Raw genomic sequence first — 17,857 nt, forward strand, 5'->3', positions numbered from 1 at the left:
ATGTTGTGAATGGCTTAGGGTTGTGGATGACATAAATGATTCTATGAGCTCAGGTCCCTAGATGTTATGAACAACTCAAGGTTGACGATAACATGAACGACTCTAGGTTATGAGATTAGGGATCTAGATACTATGAGCAACTCAGGGTAGTGGTTGACATGAAAGACTCCGGGTTGTGAGCTCAAGGCTTTGGATGCTATGAACAACTCAGTGTTGTGGATGATATGAACAACTCGAGATCCTGTGAGCTCAGAACTCTAGATGCTATGAACCACTCAAAGCAGTGGATGATATGATCGATTCAATGTCATAACCTTAAGCCTCTAAATACTGTGAATGGCTCAAGGTTGTGGATGACATGAACAACTTCGGGTCGTAAGTTTAAGGCTCTAGATGCTATGAACTTTCCTCTATCGACATAAATCATATATTTGTCCACAGATGATATAAATCTCATATAACATGGTGTCACATAGACACAATGCCCTAACATTTCCGGACACGCTTCTCATACAAATTGTTCCCATGCTCTTTTATCTCTTGGCTTAAAATATCACAAGGTCAATCAACTACAATGTGCCTCTCCATCTCTATAGCACGATATAAGTCTAGGATATATTACAATCACATCCATAATAACAATGTAAAGTATTGTAATGATAGTACCAATGATTTTTAGTGAATCGTACGTACTTGGTAAGCTTCTAGGAAAGATTGGAGGGGTCACAATAGTCTCGCTTAAAATCCAGCCTTCTTAGACAAAGTTTCCCTAAATTGTACCCATCCTTTCATGATCATCGAACCATCTCAACTATTTATATACAAATATATCAAAGATACAAGGAAAACATATTTATTAAAAACATAGCATTTGACCAACACATTTTTAAAGCATATCTCATGAAATTTAAAAAAAAATAATGAATTCATATAACATTTTAAACATGAGATATATAATTCTAAAACCATGTAAAATCATGCATTATAAGATCACTCACCTTTTATATTAGAATTGTTGCACTACATCCGTTATGATGACTTAAAGATTCAACCTTTGAAATAACATCACTATAGGAGCTTTTTCATACTTCTCTACTTTCCTTTCTTGGTAGGTGAACACCCTTTTTATAGGAACATAAAGCAAGTGAACATATAGGTGACTCGTTGCATGGGCTAGCTAGGCGTCGCTCAAAAAGAAATGATTAGTGCTTCTCTTGTAGCATCAAGACAACACATGGCACGTGCTTGATCCTGGCACCTGCTTGAGTAGGTACAACAACTTGATGAGTCATTATGCCCTACTAGGTGTCATATGATCAAGGCGGCTTAGTGTCCTCTAGGTTACATGCATTTTGACATGTTAATTCAACAGCTCATGCTTGGTTGCACGCCTTGGGCACCTCATACTTAATTGCATGTCTTTGACACCTCATGCTTGGTTGCATGCCTTGGACACCTCATTCTTGGTAACATGCCTTGGACATTTCATGCTTGGTTGCATATATTCAACCTGTCATAATTCGTTGCATGCTTTTGATACCTTATACTTGATTACATGCTTTCAACATCTCATACCTAGTTGCATGCTTTCGAAGCTTCATACTTGGTTGCATGCCTTTGCACCTCATACTTAAGTTGCATGCCTTCCAACACCTCATCCTTGGTTGTATGCATTGTGACATCTCAAGCTTGGTAAGGGATAAACAAGAAGGTGATGTTCACGCTTGTTTAGTAAAAAGGCAATTAAAATGAAACTTCAAAGTATTATTATTAAAAATTAGGGTTGTTACAATTAATGAAGAGTGGAGAGAAAAGTGAGAGCTTAACTTTCTTTATGATAAGAGAATAAAGAGAAGGAAAAAATAATAGCACAAGGGAAATAAAGAGAAAAAATGTGAGATGAAAATAGAGGGATAATTGTGTGTTGGAAGGAAACAAAAAGAAAAGGGCATTTTTTTTATCAAGATGAATATTTTTGATGTTTTGAAAGGGAGAAGTTATATTTGTATCCACTAGATATCTTTACATACCCACCATAATTAAGGTTTTTTAAAACAAAAATGAATCTTGAAGGAATTATCAAAATACCTTTAAAGTTTAACCTTATTTGACATATATTATGTGTTTTTTTTCTCATTTTTTAAAAATTTTTAATTTAATTTAATTTTTACTTCTAGAACACTTCTTAAATTATTCCTAAACGTTTTTAACTAACTTTACAACAATTTGTATCAAGCTTTACATAAATCATAAGTCCAAAAATATATTAAGATGATATAAACATAGTATTAGTGTGTAGATCTAAAAAAAACATGGTTTAAAAAGATTGAAATTAATTTTGAATTTATCTTAGATATATTTTTTTTTGTTAACAAACAAGTTTCAAAGAAAATATTTTGCTTGCGGGTAAGGATTTTTGCCCTTGGGTTTGTTGATTAGAAGAAAAAGATTGAAAGAAGTAAGCAGACGTTGGATGAGAGGCAAAATAATGAAAGGAATATATTAGGTATAGTAAAAATTTTTGTATATATATACATTAGTTAGATTTAACAAAAAAAAATTGATGTATTAATAAAATTAACATTTTAAAGTTAACACTCAAAAATGTAAATAAAGTAGATGTGTATAGTAACAATGTATACAAGTAATGGGGATAATAATAGGGTAAATTTTTTCGAGTACTAAGTCGCATTTCGCTTCTAATTGGATGAGTTTAAAATTTCAATAAATGGGTTAAGTGTTTAAGATTTTTTTTAAGACTTAAGATAAAGTTCGGGACGAGTTTAAGTATTGTCTTGTCTATATGGTCCGTCCTGATTATATATAAAATTAATTTAATTTGTTTTTTATTTTCTTATTTTTGATATATAATAATAATAAAATTATTTTTTAATAAAATAAGTTATAAGAAATTATAATTATTCTAATTATATAAAAAATATATTTATTTTTAAAAAATTTTAAAAATACTTTTGGGAAAAATGTTAAAAAAGAATAATTAAACAAGACAAGCCGTAGACATAGGAAATTCATATTCTCGTTCCACCTCATCTATTTTTTTTTAATGAGATAGGGATGATGATAATTTTAAATAAATGTTTATTTTAAATAATGTAATTAAAAAAATTTTAAATTATTATTTTTAAGAAAAGTTAAAAAAGAAAATTAAATAGAAGCCGAAGAAAATTAAAAAAGGGTTTTGTAGTTGTTTACACTCGCACCCGGAGAAGAGGGAAGAGAAAACGAAACGATGTCGAAGTGGGGAAAGAGGAAGCAGAGCTACGCCTCAGACGGCGACTCCGACGACCACGCGCCGTCCAAGAAATCCTCTATGAAAGACTCCGATGACCCCGACAATATCATCGTCTGCGAGGTTTTTTATTTTTTGTTTTATTTTATTTGATTTTTTTTTTCATATACATTTGACTATATATGTATATGATTGTATGCCGGTGTTTAGATTTCGAGGAACAGGAGGGTTTCAGTGAGGAACTGGCAAGGGAAGGTTCAGGTGGATATTCGAGAGTTCTACGTCAAAGATGGCAAGCAAATGCCTGGCAAAAAAGGTACTTTTCTTCTTCTGATGGATTTTCTATGCGGGTTTTCATTTTCCTTTTTTATTTGAATTTAGTTGTTTCGGAGCAGAAATTAGAACCGTTTTGCAGAAACATGACAATACAATTATCATGATTATTATTTTTATTTTTATGTCGGTTTTCATTTTTTTTAGGTTTAGATTGTTTTATATTATTTTTATTTTTAAAAGTGGGTTTCCAATTTTTGGTTTCATTCAGTTGCGTCTGTGGTGATTATCGAATTTGCGCTTTGGTTGCCTTTGGGCTTTAATTTTGGCTGATCTTTTCTAATGAGACTTTTTTTTCTTCTTCCCCTTCCTTTTTTTTTTTTTTTTGCTTTGTGGTTTTCATTCTTAGCATGTATTGGGGTTTATTACTTTGCTGGTTTTCATAGTCTTTCTTTTTTATTGTTCTAATGGAAGCTTTAATACAAACAAAATAATCCATGCAAAGATAGACAAGGTTTTAATGTGTTTTGATCAATTATGCTTACATGCACGGATGAGAGAGAATCATCTCATTATACCACGGATAATATTGCAAAGGACAAAAACATATACAACTATTGGATTATTGAAGTATCTTGTCTCTCTATCCACCACGTATAGTTTTTATAAGTTCGTCATGTATTGGATTATTTAAATATCTCATCTCTCTATCCACCACGTATAGTTTTTATAAGTTTGTCTTCATCTTATAACCTTTTCCTTTTATGACCTTTAATATTTATAGAGATATTCATAATAACATTCCTTATTCTATAAGAAAATCTAATATTACAATAAAATATGAACTTAAGAAATATTTTATACAATATTCTTAACAAAAAGGAATGTATATTTTGATAGAATTTGGGGCATTTTCCAACAATCTTTACTTTGGATCAAATTCCATTAAGTCAATCTTCCATCTTTCCATGATGCACACTTTTTGTGTCACATCCCTAAGAGAGAACAATTGACTACTCCTTTAATTAAAATTCCTTTTGTCATCCTCTTGTGTGCTCTGTTCTCTTTGATTCTTCTAGAAATCTTTAACTTGGGTTCTGATACTAGTTTGTTGTGTTAGCGAAAACTTTAATGCAAACAAAACAATTCACACAAAGATACATGAGGTTTTAATGTGGTTTAGCCAACCATGCTTACATCAACGGATGAAAGATAATCATTTCACTATCCTATAAAAACTATTATAGATGACAAAAATAAATACAACTATTTGGTTCCTGAAACATTCTATGTTTCCCCACTCCTTGTATCTATACCCTAAACCACGAGCCTCTTACTCCACTAGGTGTTTCCCATTTTTCCTCACATTTCTATCCATCTTATAAAGTTTTTACAAATCTATCTCTAACTCATGACCTTTTCCCTTCATGACCTGTAATATTTATAGATATATTCCTAATAATTTTCCTTATTCTATGAAGATATATAATATTACAATAACATGTCAACTTAGGAAATATTCTATACGATATTCTTTGCAAAAAGGAATCTATGCTAATTAAGAATTTGAGACACTTTCATGTGTATTGATTTGTTAGCATTTTACAAAGAGCAACAAAAATTATACAAGTTTGACTTTCTAAAACAAGAAAAGAACTTCCATGCTAACAAAATGGTTCCTTGGTTGACTGAGTCAGTGTGTGAGCAGATATGGTGTTTTGATTTTTAAAATCAGATGTAAAATCCCATTTGTTAACCAAATTATATATATTTAAAAAAAACATGTATGTGTGTGCCATTATGACCAATTCTCATAAATTTTACATGGTTTGTGGTGCAATATATATAGTGAAAATGCTTATAATATTTTAGGCATAATAATGAACTGGTATAGGATAACAAGTGACACATTTATATTTTGGTGATATGCTTGATCAAAATGAAGCTTTATGTGTGGAGACTTGGAAGCTATATAGTGAAACTTAAAAATCTACCCTTTGCAAATATTAGTACTGCTGATTTAATAACAAAAGAGAATATTTAGAGACTTAAGGGCTGTAGCATGTAGACAATGTTCCAGCATGACCACTTAACTTAAGAATGAGCCATGATGTGTGGTTTTAAGGAGAGCTCATGATAGATACTGGAAGGGGTTCTATTACTGTGGTTTAATCTGATTGGGCATTTAATAAGATTTCATGATGGAGCATCAAGATTAAGGTTGTGAAGGGCATAGGATTGGAATTCACAAGAAGTGCTTGTAAAATTCCTGCAGTACTGGCATATCTATTTTCCAATAATTTTTATTTTCTTGAGTTTCATACTCTTATAGTTTCTGCTTGTAATCCACTGGAGTTCTGAAGGTCCTTTTGGCTGAAAGTTTATTATACTTCTCTCTTCTTATTTTCTAAGACTTTTTAGTATGAGTTAGTGGCATCTTATTGGGTTGCAAAGTAGTGCTTAGTGTTTTAGAAGTTTTCTCCTTATGAAATTTGAATTCTGAAATAGTTTTTATGTTTTGTCCGTGCTGCTTTTAGAATTTTTCTTGACTAGTAAGTTTTCTAATCTGTAGCTAAATCCAATCTTCCCAAATTAATTGAGATGTGTAATTTGATTATTTAGCTTTGACGATTTGGGGCCTGTTTATGAAGGTATTCTCACTTCCACATAATGTCAAAGTTCTCAAAGTATTCTTTGTATTTTCAATTGTTGCTCAAACTACTGTAAAAGAAAGAAACAACTAAAAACACTTCAAATTTGTCTAAAATCCAATCTGTTGTTAGAACAATTTCTAAAAAAACTATTTTTTTATCAAAAGTTTGTTAAACATGTTTTCTGTTCTAAAGAACTTGAAATTATTTTCATGAATAGTTTCCAAACAGGGCCTAGTTTTCTCATTTCATCTTGCTCTTAAAAACCCAGCTCTTCTTCTTATTCTTATCTTTATTTCATCTTTTTAATTCATAGTACTGTTAAAATCACAATTTAAGTCCACAACTTGTGATCATTTGTTTTGTTTTGTTTTTCTAATAGCCTGCTTTTGCTACCCTTAACCACTTTCCACGTTTAAGCTTTTGACCTAAACACCCTGAATCCTGAACTGGTTGCTTTTTAGAAATTTCAGTAGCACATTGTTTTGCCTTTATGAATTTCAGCTACATATGTCATTGTTCCTATGTTATGCTACTCATGTTATGTCTGTAGACCCTAAACAGTTTTTATGATTTCACAAACCAAAAACCAATCAACTATTTCAACAATGGTTTTGTTTAAAATTCTGGATCTTATATTTTGGCCCATTATCCACAGTAGTAGGGAAATCTTTACCCTCATCTGGCATCAACTTTGTACCAAACAAGCCTTGAAGAATGAGTGCTTACAATTGCAGTAGTGTCTAACATAGTTTTGAAATAGTATGACAAGTCTGAGAAGAATGATTCCCACTAGGAGAAGAAGCATTTCTGAGGAAAATTATTAGTTGTGTATATTCATGCGAGAGCAAGGCAGAACTACAGCAGGCCTCCATGGACAGGCTGTCAAATTTTATCTTAAGCCTGATAATGAAAAGGAATTTGTTCAGGATGGGGGGACCTAGTTTTGGTATTGACAAGATTTTTCCTTTGACTTTTAGTCTTGCTACTTTTTGGTGAGTTATAAAGAGCTTATTTTTGTCAGTCCCAAGATTATTATATGGTATCAAGGTTTAGGTATAACATGCAAGAATTTTCTGGTGAAGAACAACCTGAAGTACTACTTGATTAGTTCATCCAAGATTTCACTTAGGTGAAATATTATTTTCTGGATGAGCTATGCACAAAGTTGTGGTTGAACTAGCTAGTACATAGTTTCATTTGGTTGACATGGCTGCTTCTCATGCTAAAATGGCTTAAGCAAAATTTGAAGTATTTGAAACTCCATTGGAATCCTGTTGTTGATACTATGGATCTACTTAATAGGGGAGAGTGGGGATCCCCTTGTATGCTGACAATAAAAATTAAGTAGTTTTGGATTATGGCAAGGCTCACTATGTTTTTTTTCCCTGTATGGGTTCTTTTATTAGTCAGTGTGTTTCTACAGACTTAGATAAGGAAATCCTCATCTGATCTTTTTTAGTTGTTGGGCCAAATTCTTCATTTGATCCTCGCTTCATAGCAGCACTAGGGCTTTTTATTCTTTTTTTAACTAGTTCTGGATTATGGACTGGATAATTCATCTTCCTATATGGATTCTCTAATTAGAAAATATCATTTTAAGTTTACACGTTTTAGATATTGGGAAGTGAGGTAAGTAAGTCGTGGAACTGATGGATTGCTTTTCCTATGATCTCCTTTCATTGCAAAGAGGGAAGCCATGGCTATAGTTCCTTTACAAGTATATGCATGTTCTCTTAGTTTGATATTAGAATAAAGGGCTTATACTGTTTGTTTGGGATGCTGTTCTAATTAGTTCTGTTAATGGCACTCTAGGCATTGCATAGGTGATTTGCATTACATGGAGAGGAGAAGGATGAGAGAATCCTTTAAAAAAATCCCAAGCCTACTATTGAAATTTTGAAATCACTATAATTATGTTTATTAATGGTTTGGTGATTTTAGAGGGTTTTCTTCCCTTGGCTCCTAGTTAATATTTCATTTCTTTGGTAGCTTTCATATCTCACATGCATAGAAAGGTTTGCCATTTTTAATTTTAATGTGATACATTGTTTATTTGTAACTGACAATGAAGTAGAGTTTTAAGAAAGCTCTCATATTAGAATAAAGGGCTTATACTGTTTGTTTGGGATGCTGTTCTAATTAGTTCTGTTAATGACACTATAGGCATGGCATAGGTGATTTGCATTACATGGGGCATTTGGAAGGAGAAGGATGAGAGAATCCTTTAAAAAAATCCCAAGCTTACTATTGAAAATTTTAAATCACTATAATTATGTTTATTAATGGTTGGTGATTTTAGAGGGTTTTCTTCCCTTGGCCTCTAGTTAATATTTCATTTCTTTGGTAGCCTTCATATCTCACATGCATAGAAAGGTTTGCCATTTTTAATTTTAATGTAATACATTGTTTGTTCGTAACAGACAATGTGTGTAGTTCCAACGGGATGGTCTAGCCAAGAGAGCTTGTTTGTAGTTGTCGTAGTGTAGTTTCTGGTTTTTTTTTTTATTGTTGTTGTTTAGTTTTATCTTTGGTGGGAGGATTCCTCATCCTTCTCTTGTACTTCTTTTTTCTATCAATATATCTATTTGTTGTTTCCTATAAAAAAAAAAAGAAGTAGAGTTTTAAGAAAGCTCTCATATCAATCTACTTTGTCATGTCTGGAGTAGCTACTTTATGCTTGACTAAGCCTTGTTTAAGAGTGCTTCTAGGAGGGCCAAAAGCGTTTCCTAATTTTTTTTTCTAATAGGCAAACATAGAGTATGTATTGAAAAATGTCGATAATGAAGGTCACACCCTTAATACATTGGGAGTAGACAAAGGGTGCTGAAAGACTATAAGGAAACAAAAAAATTAATGGTTCCTTATATAATCAATGAAAAGAAACAAGGAAACATCAACATCCAAATAACCTCTAGATGAGGGAAACAAGGAGTAAGGGTTGAACCAATCACCCTAACCCATTGAACATTCATTTTACACTTGCCAAATAGTTCAAAACAAATTTGGAGGGATCAATCTCCAAACCTTACCTTCTTTTCTTCCCCCCAAAACTCTCCTTCCGCCTCAATAAAGTCTCTCTAACCAACTTAGGAAGCACAAAAGAGACTCCAAAAAGCTCCACCACCAATTGCCATAAACTCCTTGCCATGCCACAATGGAGAAAAATATGGTTAACTGGCTTCTTGTTGCTTCTACACAAACAATACCAGTTAGCTAGAGGCCTGCCTTCCTCATCTTCTTAATTGGTTCATCATTAAGATCTTCTCTCAAACAATCTCCCAACCAAAGACACGTTTTTAGAGGCCCTCGAACATCAAACTTCTTTTATTGGGAAAGAAATTGCAAAAGAAGCTTCCAAAGAACTAATAAAAGATGGTACAATATCAACTAGATGTACTTTGATCTTGGCAATCAGTCTCAAGCTTATGAGTTGCAACTACAACTTGGTGAGATATGACAAGGAGGAGACAACATCACCAAGTATTTCAATTGTTTGAAAAGGCTATGGCAGTACTAGGAGAAAGCCTCTGAGAAACAAGGAAAGGTGATTCAAAGGTCTCATGGGTGAGAAGAGTTTCAAAGTGGAGAAAAAGGTTTTTAAGGTCAAGTTTGAAGGCATCTATGGGGGTCTTTGTATCTCGATTATAGAGAGGCTGCAAGGAAAAGCTTTTTCGGTGGCTTTTGAAGAGGAGAAAGTCATTTGGATAATGGAATAGTTGAAGAAAGCTGTGGAGTTGGTAGGATATCGAGGTTTCATTTGAAAGTTTAGGGGTAAATCGAGGGCACATTTATTGGAGGTTTGTTTCAATAGCAGAGGAAGATTCATTAGAATTATGGAGTTCGTTACAAACAAAAAAACTACTTCTCTGATTGTGCCTGAAGGTGTCAAAGGTTGAGGATGGGAAACCTTAAGGAAATCGTTGTCCTTAATGTCGGAGTGCTATTTTCTTTTTGTCAATGGAATAGAGAAGGTAGAAGTAGTGATGATGAACAAGGGTGGGTATGGGATGGTGTAGTGGGAACCATTCTTATGCTAAAGTTGTGGAAAAGGAGGGTCCAAGGAAAGGAGCTCTCTTGCCAGTTGGAAAGTGGGCTAAGGTTGTGATCTTTGAGTGCCAAGGAAAAGTTCAAGATTGGGGTATTGCTGGTAAGGCTCTTGCGAGAATGATGGGGGCGAGGGGAATGATCTCCATTAATCCTTTTACAAATTACAAAGGCGTTTTCTTCGTGGACTCCGTTGAAAGAGCAGAGTGGTTTCAAGAGCGAGGAAGATTGGTATTGAGAGGAGGAACAGTTTTTTGTTTGAGGAAATGATCTCCAATAGAAAATACAGTGGTTCTTGGAAAATTTAGGAAGGGTTGGATAGAATTACGGGGTCTTCCATTCCATCTATGGGATGAAAACCAGTTAAAGTTCATTATGAAGAATTGGGGGAAGGTGACAGAGGTGGATTGAGACACCTTAAAGCTCGTAGATTTGTCAAAGGTCAAATTGAAGGTGGAGATGAACCTAAATGTGATGTTGCCAACACTATTGGAAGTGATAGATGGTGCTTGGGTTTTTACAGTAGCAACATCAGTTATCAGAGGGGAAGGAGAAGGGTTGCAGCGGAGGACTAAGTTAACTCATTGCAGAAGCTAGTTGCTTTCAGTGGGAGTTGATGTGCTGAAAGGTTCTTCACAGGAACTGAGGACACATGGCGGGGCAGAAGAGAATTTGGGGAACAACTGCCACCCACTTTCTCTTGTCTCACATATCATTTCAAATTCAAATGGGAATATTAAGCGGGTTGATGACTTAAGGGAGAAGGAAGCCTGTGTAGAAGGAAACTTAGGCTCATCTCGGAGGAAAAACCCAAGCCTGTCCAAAGCCTTTTTCAATGATGGACTTAGGTTATTTAAGGGCGAGCCCAGTTCAAGTAGGGCCCATTCCGAGGAAGACCCACTTCACGGTTTAGACCTTGGGCCATCTTTTTCTGAAAAGCAAGCCCTTTTGGCTAGCCTTAAAGACAAAAGCTTGTGCTACAACATAGGTAACTCGCTGAAGGTTTCTCTCCCAAGGAATCTTAGCTCCTCTCTCCATGTGTCGAAGCCTCATGTTAGTCCAGACAGGAAGTTGGGCAGTAGTTGTGTGAGAAGTTTGCCCCCTACGCCCTTCCTTGAGAAGCCGCCAAGCTCTTTGGATGGGAGCGTCGTTGCGAGTGCAGAAAATTGTTTTCAAGAGAGAGAGCTTTCTTCGAAGGCAAAGATTTTCTTAGGGAGAGAGAGCCAGAGCTTATCCCTTATGGAGAGATCAAGGCAGTCAAAAGCTCGAGGGTCGATGGAGGAGGCATAGGGAGTTTCGAGCCCTTGTTTGGGGGATGGCCCAAGAGGGGTTAAGGTTAGAGGGGGTGCTCTTCACTGTAGGTGATAAGCCCAAGTATAGACTTCTACTCCATTCTCTATGGTTAAAGGCCAGACTTTAGAAAGGGCTTTTGAGCTTTCTTCTTCTCCTTTATCCCCAGTTGCTTTTCTTTGGTCCCTGGGTCTTTCTGTGCTTTCTTCGATCCTTCCTTTGAGCTCTTCGGATTGTCTTTTGCCTTCATCGGCCAATCCTTTAGGGTCTGAGAAGTTTCCTTCAAGTTCATTTGGGGGTTGTTCCTGTCCCAAAGGTGTGGTGTCTCCAGTAAGCAAGTGTAGCCAAGAGTTAGAGGGCGTTTCTTTTCTCAGGTTACCTCAAAACAACCCTAGTGGAGTTTCTTCCCTAGTGAGGAGTCTGTCTGTGGAGTTTGGTCCTGCTCAGTTGGAAGATTTCCATATTGAAGGCATCTCTTTTTCAAAATTAGCTTCCATTAAATCGGTTTTGTAAACGTTGCAAATCAAAATTGTCAAATATAATGAGAGTGGAGCTCAGATGGCCAAAAGCAAAGGCAACTCCATGCAACAGGTTTATTCCAGAAGGAAGAATAGAATTTCTTCTATTGCCCCTAGGCTTCTTTAGGTTTTTGGGTTCTTTGGTATTTTCTGGGTTTTTTCAATAATGATGAAAATCATTAGTTGGAATATTAGAGGTCTTGGTTCCAGAAAGAAAAGAAGGGTCATGAAGGATTATTGTATTTGTCATGAAAACTTAGATGTGGTTCTGTTGCAGGAAACAAAGAGGGAGTCTTGTGATAGGAGGTTTGTGGGTAGCATGTGGAAGGTAAAAAATAAAGAGTGCGAATTCTCCCAACTCGCAGGGCGTTGGGAGGAGTGGCAATCCTTTGGGATGCTCTGAGGTTTAAGTGCTTAGAGGTTGTTCTAAGGTCTTTCTCTATAACAGTCAAGTTGGAGTCAAAGGATGATAGAGCTTTCTGGTAAACTTCGGTCTATGGTCCTAGTTCGTCTTACTTGAGAAAGGATTTTTGGTTGGAGTTTCATGATCTTTCAGGCTTAACTTTTCCAAATTGGTGTGTTGGTGGGGATTTTAATGTTATAAGAAGAATTTCCGAAAAGTTAGGGGATTCTAGGCCAACTACAAGCATGAGGGATTTTGATGACTTTATAAGAGATTGTGAGTTAATTGATCCTCCTCTTAGGAATGCATCCTTCACCTTGTCAAACTTGCAAGAAATCCCTATTTGCAAAAGGTTGGATGGATTCCTATTTCTAATGAGTGGGAGCAAGGTTTCCCTCAAAGCATCCAGTTTGACTTCGGATCATTGCCTAATTGTGTTAGACACCAACCCTTTTAAGTGAGGGCCAACTCCTTTTAGATTTGAAAACATGTGGTTGATGCATTCTGTATTGAAAAAGCACCTTCAATCCCCAAATAATTCCAGCGCATTATTATTCCAAACTCCACATTCCAAAACCTACCGAACCCAAATGTATCTAATCAACTCTTGACATAGATTTGAGCTTGGTCTCTTGTAAACAAAACATGCCTTGCCCTTTGAGACCTAATAAAATATTTGATGACCTTTCTCTTGCTCTTTGACATTCCAGGAACAAAATTCTCTTGGCCTAGATTGCCATCATAATTCGCAGAGCATTCCAATTTCCGCATTTCCCTTTCATTGTGAGAGAATCCTCCCATAGTGTGCTTCCTCGAGGCATTCAGTGTTGTCTTTCTCTTAGCCTCAAACTTTCTCAATAAGGCCATATTTTCCTGTTAAATACCTTTCGTTGACCTTTCCTAAAGGTTAAAAGCATTCCTAATAAAGATTAAGCATTAGGCAAAAATTGTAAAAACTGCTTTAAACACATTAAGAGTGGTGCTCCCAAGAGAAGCACCTCTTCTCTTGAAATAAAAAACATGCAGGGTACTAAGATTCAAATAAAATGTACACACATCTAGCATATTCTCTCTCTCAAAAAACTCTTCTGTTTTTTTTTCTCTCTACCATTTGGATTCTCTCTACACAATTGTAAATGAGAGATCAATGAGAGAACATGGTTGAATTACAAATCTTCTTATATCTCATTAAGTTTTTAATTATTAAATCAATGATTGTCTTTTATTTATTAAGTTAATATGTAAAGAAGAAAGGTTTTTTTTTCCTCTTTGGCTGTAATGAAATTATTCTCATCATGCTTGTTTTTTTGTCAATATTGATTCTTTTTAAGTCTCTTGAAAATTTTGTTGGCTTAATAAAACAATTTTTATTTAGTTTTTTGGATGATATAGATACTTTTTTTGACAATTACAATATGCTCACGCTCACATACGCATCACCAAAATACTTTTAAGTGAATATTAAAGGGACTTGTCTAGTTTATATATCCAGCTAACTGCTTCTCCATACAAGCACTATAAACTAAAAATACACTCAAACAAGCCCTAAAGAGTTTCCATTTAAGTTTTGTATGTGTATAAACATACTACAGTTGTGAAAGGGCTTGGGTTGATTACATCTGCATAGTGCAACTGAGAAATTTCTTTAAAATTGGATTTGCATTTTGATTGATAAATGAAACCTGCAAATTGATGATGGCTATGTTGCTCACTGTTTCAGGTATCTCACTAACCATGGATCAGGTAAGCATTTGTTCCCTATTTTTCTTGTTTTCTTTGATGGCTGTTAAAGACATTTTACCATCTTGTGTTGTGTTGTGTAGTGGAATGTTCTTCGAGATCACGTCAATGAAATTGACGAGGCAGTTGCTGACAATGCTTAGGGTGCTAGCATATTGTGGCTTCTTGTTGATATCTACTATAGAAATGCTGTGAATGCTGGATTGTATTGCACTGTTTTTTGGCCATGAGAGAATGGTGATGAATTTGAGTGAGAAAATGGTGTTCATGTTTTGTACTTAGGATTTAACCATACTAACTATACTCTTTACTGGTTTGGAATTGGGAGTAAGTCTGCTATAATGGAAGTAATGTGATGCTTTGCTCTCATTGATCACTCAATGTGGAACATGATCCGAGGGATGAATTTGGGCATTTAACTATTTGGTCTGTAGTTAGTGTATCATTAGATTCTTTGCCTTGAAAATTTGATTTGTTTTTTTTTCCTTTTCAAGTTTCTTGCCATGCAATGTTTCTTCTTAGATAGGAATTTATATCACTAAACAACCACTACATGTACTCAAATTTTTGCATTAAAATAAAGAAAAATGGTTAAAATTAATTTCATAACATTTATTTTGACATTATATATATGTTTAAATAACTTGGTGATTATCATATATTTAAATATTATTATTATTATTATTTAATTTCAGGCAGTTTTGAAATCATATTTGTCAACGGTTCAATTGCTTTGCCCCGGAACTGTATTGTCTTTATTTTTTATGAAGGACCCAAACTTGAAAAATTGAACATACTTAAAAAAAAAAAAAGGTCTCCTCCAATTGTTTACTAGTAAGAAATACCCTCATGAGCTACTTTACAAATTTATTTACGTCACTAATGGTGTTTTATACTTTTTAGCACTTACTATTGAAAAACACTTTGTTTATTATTTAGAATTTTTTATATTTTATATTTTTTAATCTTTTTTACTTTAAACTCTTCTATATTGTAAATATACCGTTTATTTATTTATTTTTATGCTTTCTACATTGCAAATTCAATCATCCTTGTAAATTCACTCATTTTCTTGTCTTTATTTTTATTTTTTATTTTTACTTAATAAACTCACTCATCTTCTTAAGTGCATCATTTTTTTTTATCTTCTCTACCATCCCTACGCTTGCTAAATGCATCAATTCTTTTTTTCTTAATTTTTTTTAGTTTTTGTCTTTTATAAAAGGTTTCAAAATTATCAATTTTTTAGATAAACATTATAGTTGTATATTTTTTTTTCATTAAAAATGAATAGCAACATTGAAAATTTTCTAACAATAAATCATAATAATTTAAAATTTATGAATTGTAAGGAATAAATGCAAAATATATGGAAGGTAATTGTTTTGACAAATGATGGAATGATAAATTTTGCACATAATAAAAAAATACAAATTATGTTTTTTTTTTTTTGTTAAGATATGGTAATATTTTGCTAAAAATTATAAACAATAAATATTAATAGTATAATAAATTTATAAATGATATTTATTTATTAGAGATAAATAATAATATTTTGATAAATGATAAATATTAATAATATTATATTTAAAATAATTATTAAAAAAAATAAGATTGTGGATCCTATATTTTGCTCGATGCGTTCCCATTCGAAGGCGAAACTCACTTTTTATTTGTTTGATGAAAATATGATTTTTAGAAAAGACTTGGAGTCACTACTTATTTTTGTTTTATTTATGGACACATGCACCTTTTCATGTCTAAAACTGGGAAGAACTATGGTAGTTGGTTTTATTATTGCCCATTATATTATGAAAACATATCCAACTAATTCATAAAAATAAATTGATGTTAAATGATGAGATGTACAAAATATTATATTTATGCTTTATTTGGATTTATGAGTCTAATTCACAACGATCTCAAACACTAATTGTTGCGATGTTTATTGTCTATAAACATTGTCATTTGTTCTTTGTCATTTATCATCTTTCTTCTTCTTATTTTCATTATCATTAAGTGAATGTATATGCATGTCATCTACAAAATTGTGATCATAAACTTTATAACTTGCTTGTATGATGTACGATACCTTTTATTCATAATGTTATATTAAATGTAGTAGTTGCGTTATAATACTTATAGTTTTAATATGTTTTAATGTTGATTGAGTAGGTGAACATGTAATTATTGTAACTTATTTATGAGATATTGTTTTATGATGTTTATTAATTGCAATAAATCATACATGAATATTTTATCAATAAAAAGTTTTGTCAAATACCATGAAATTATAGGTGAAATTGACAAAAGTTGTGGAATAAAGGCTGAAAATTTCTTATTATCAGAATGTGAAACACGTACAACTTATATAGGAAGAGAGGTGGATATTTACATAAAGAGTCCTACTCCAAGTTTAACTAAAAGGATAAACATTCCTATTCCTAGTTTAACTAAAAGGATAAACATTATAACTTACAACAGATAGATATTATCACTTAACAGATGGGCATTATCACTTAGTGGCTAAGCATTATCTTTTCTGTTACTCCCCCTCAAGTTGGTGCATGAAGATCTCGAATGCCCAACTTGCTTGATAAGAAAAGGAATTGTTGTCTTCCAAGGGCTTTGGTGAACATGTCTGCTACTTGCAGCTTTGAAGGAAGATATGTTGTCACTATCTCACCGGATTGCACCTTCTCTTGAACAAAATGACAATCTATTTCGATGTGTTTGGTCCTCTCATGGAATACAGGATTTGCTGCAATGTGTAAAGCAGCCTTATTATCACAGTATAATTTCATTGGCTTATCATGAAGCACTCCCAATGATGCAAGAAGTGATTTTAGCCATGTTAACTCGCTTGCTGCCATTGCCATGGAACGGTACTCTGCTTCTGCTGAAGATCTTGATATAGTTCCTTGCTTTTTGCACCTCCACGAAATTGGTGATGTCCCAAGTTTAACGCAACATCCACTAATTGATCGTCTTGTTAATGGACAACTTGCCCAGTCCGAATCTGAATAACAATAAAGCTGAAGATCATTTTCTGCTTTCAAAACTATTCCTTGACCTGGTCCTTTCTTCAGATATCGAACAACTCTATAAGCTGCATCTAGGTGTTCTTCCCGTGGGCTTTGCATGAATTGTGACAAAACATGAACATCATACGTCAGGTCTAGCCTTGTTATAGTCAAGTATATCAATCGTCCCACGAGTCGCCTGTACATTCCTGGGTCATTTAGCAATCTCCCATTAGCAAGTGCTAGTTTGTGGTTTTCTTCCATTGGAAATTCCACTGGTCTCGCTCCTAACAGCCCACATTCCTCTATAATGTTTAAAGCATATTTTCGTTGTGATAAAAATAATCCATCCTTGCTTCTTGCCACCTCGATTCCAAGAATGTATTTCAATTGTCCCAGATTCTTGATTCCAAATTTTCTGTCAAGAAAGTTTTTGAAAGCTTCGCATACTTTGTTGTCATTCCCAGCCAATATTAAATCATCCACATATACCAATAGGTTCATCACTATGTTTCCACGTCGATAAGTAAAGAGTGAATAATCAGCCAATGATTGTTGAAAACCATATTCTTTCAAAGCCGACGTGAGTTTCGCAAACCATTGTCTCGATGCCTGTTTCAATCCATACAACGATTTTTGTAACTTGCAAACTTTGTTCTTTC

At 33.9% G+C, this 17,857-nt stretch overlaps 1 protein-coding gene across 2 annotated transcripts; it reads left to right on the plus strand.

Moving 5' to 3' along the window:
• Window positions 1–2,472: 2,472 nt before the first annotated feature.
• LOC100245748 (RNA polymerase II transcriptional coactivator KIWI) lies at window positions 2,473–14,541 on the plus strand. 2 transcript variants are annotated; one of them, XM_002275090.5, is made up of 4 exons: window positions 2,473–3,373; window positions 3,461–3,566; window positions 14,153–14,175; window positions 14,256–14,541. In XM_002275090.5, exons 1-4 carry the CDS (start codon window positions 3,251–3,253, stop codon window positions 14,313–14,315), a joined length of 312 nt encoding a protein of 103 aa, XP_002275126.1. In that variant the 5' UTR covers window positions 2,473–3,250; the 3' UTR covers window positions 14,316–14,541. The 2 variants fall into 2 exon arrangements, with proteins under 2 accessions (XP_002275126.1, XP_059594718.1); XM_059738735.1 differs by having other exon boundaries at window positions 3,187–3,373; window positions 14,153–14,541.
• Window positions 14,542–17,857: the final 3,316 nt, after the last annotated feature.

This window comes from Vitis vinifera, chromosome 7 (genome assembly GCF_030704535.1).
Source record: "Vitis vinifera cultivar Pinot Noir 40024 chromosome 7, ASM3070453v1".
NCBI classification, from domain to species: Eukaryota; Viridiplantae; Streptophyta; class Magnoliopsida; order Vitales; family Vitaceae; genus Vitis; species Vitis vinifera.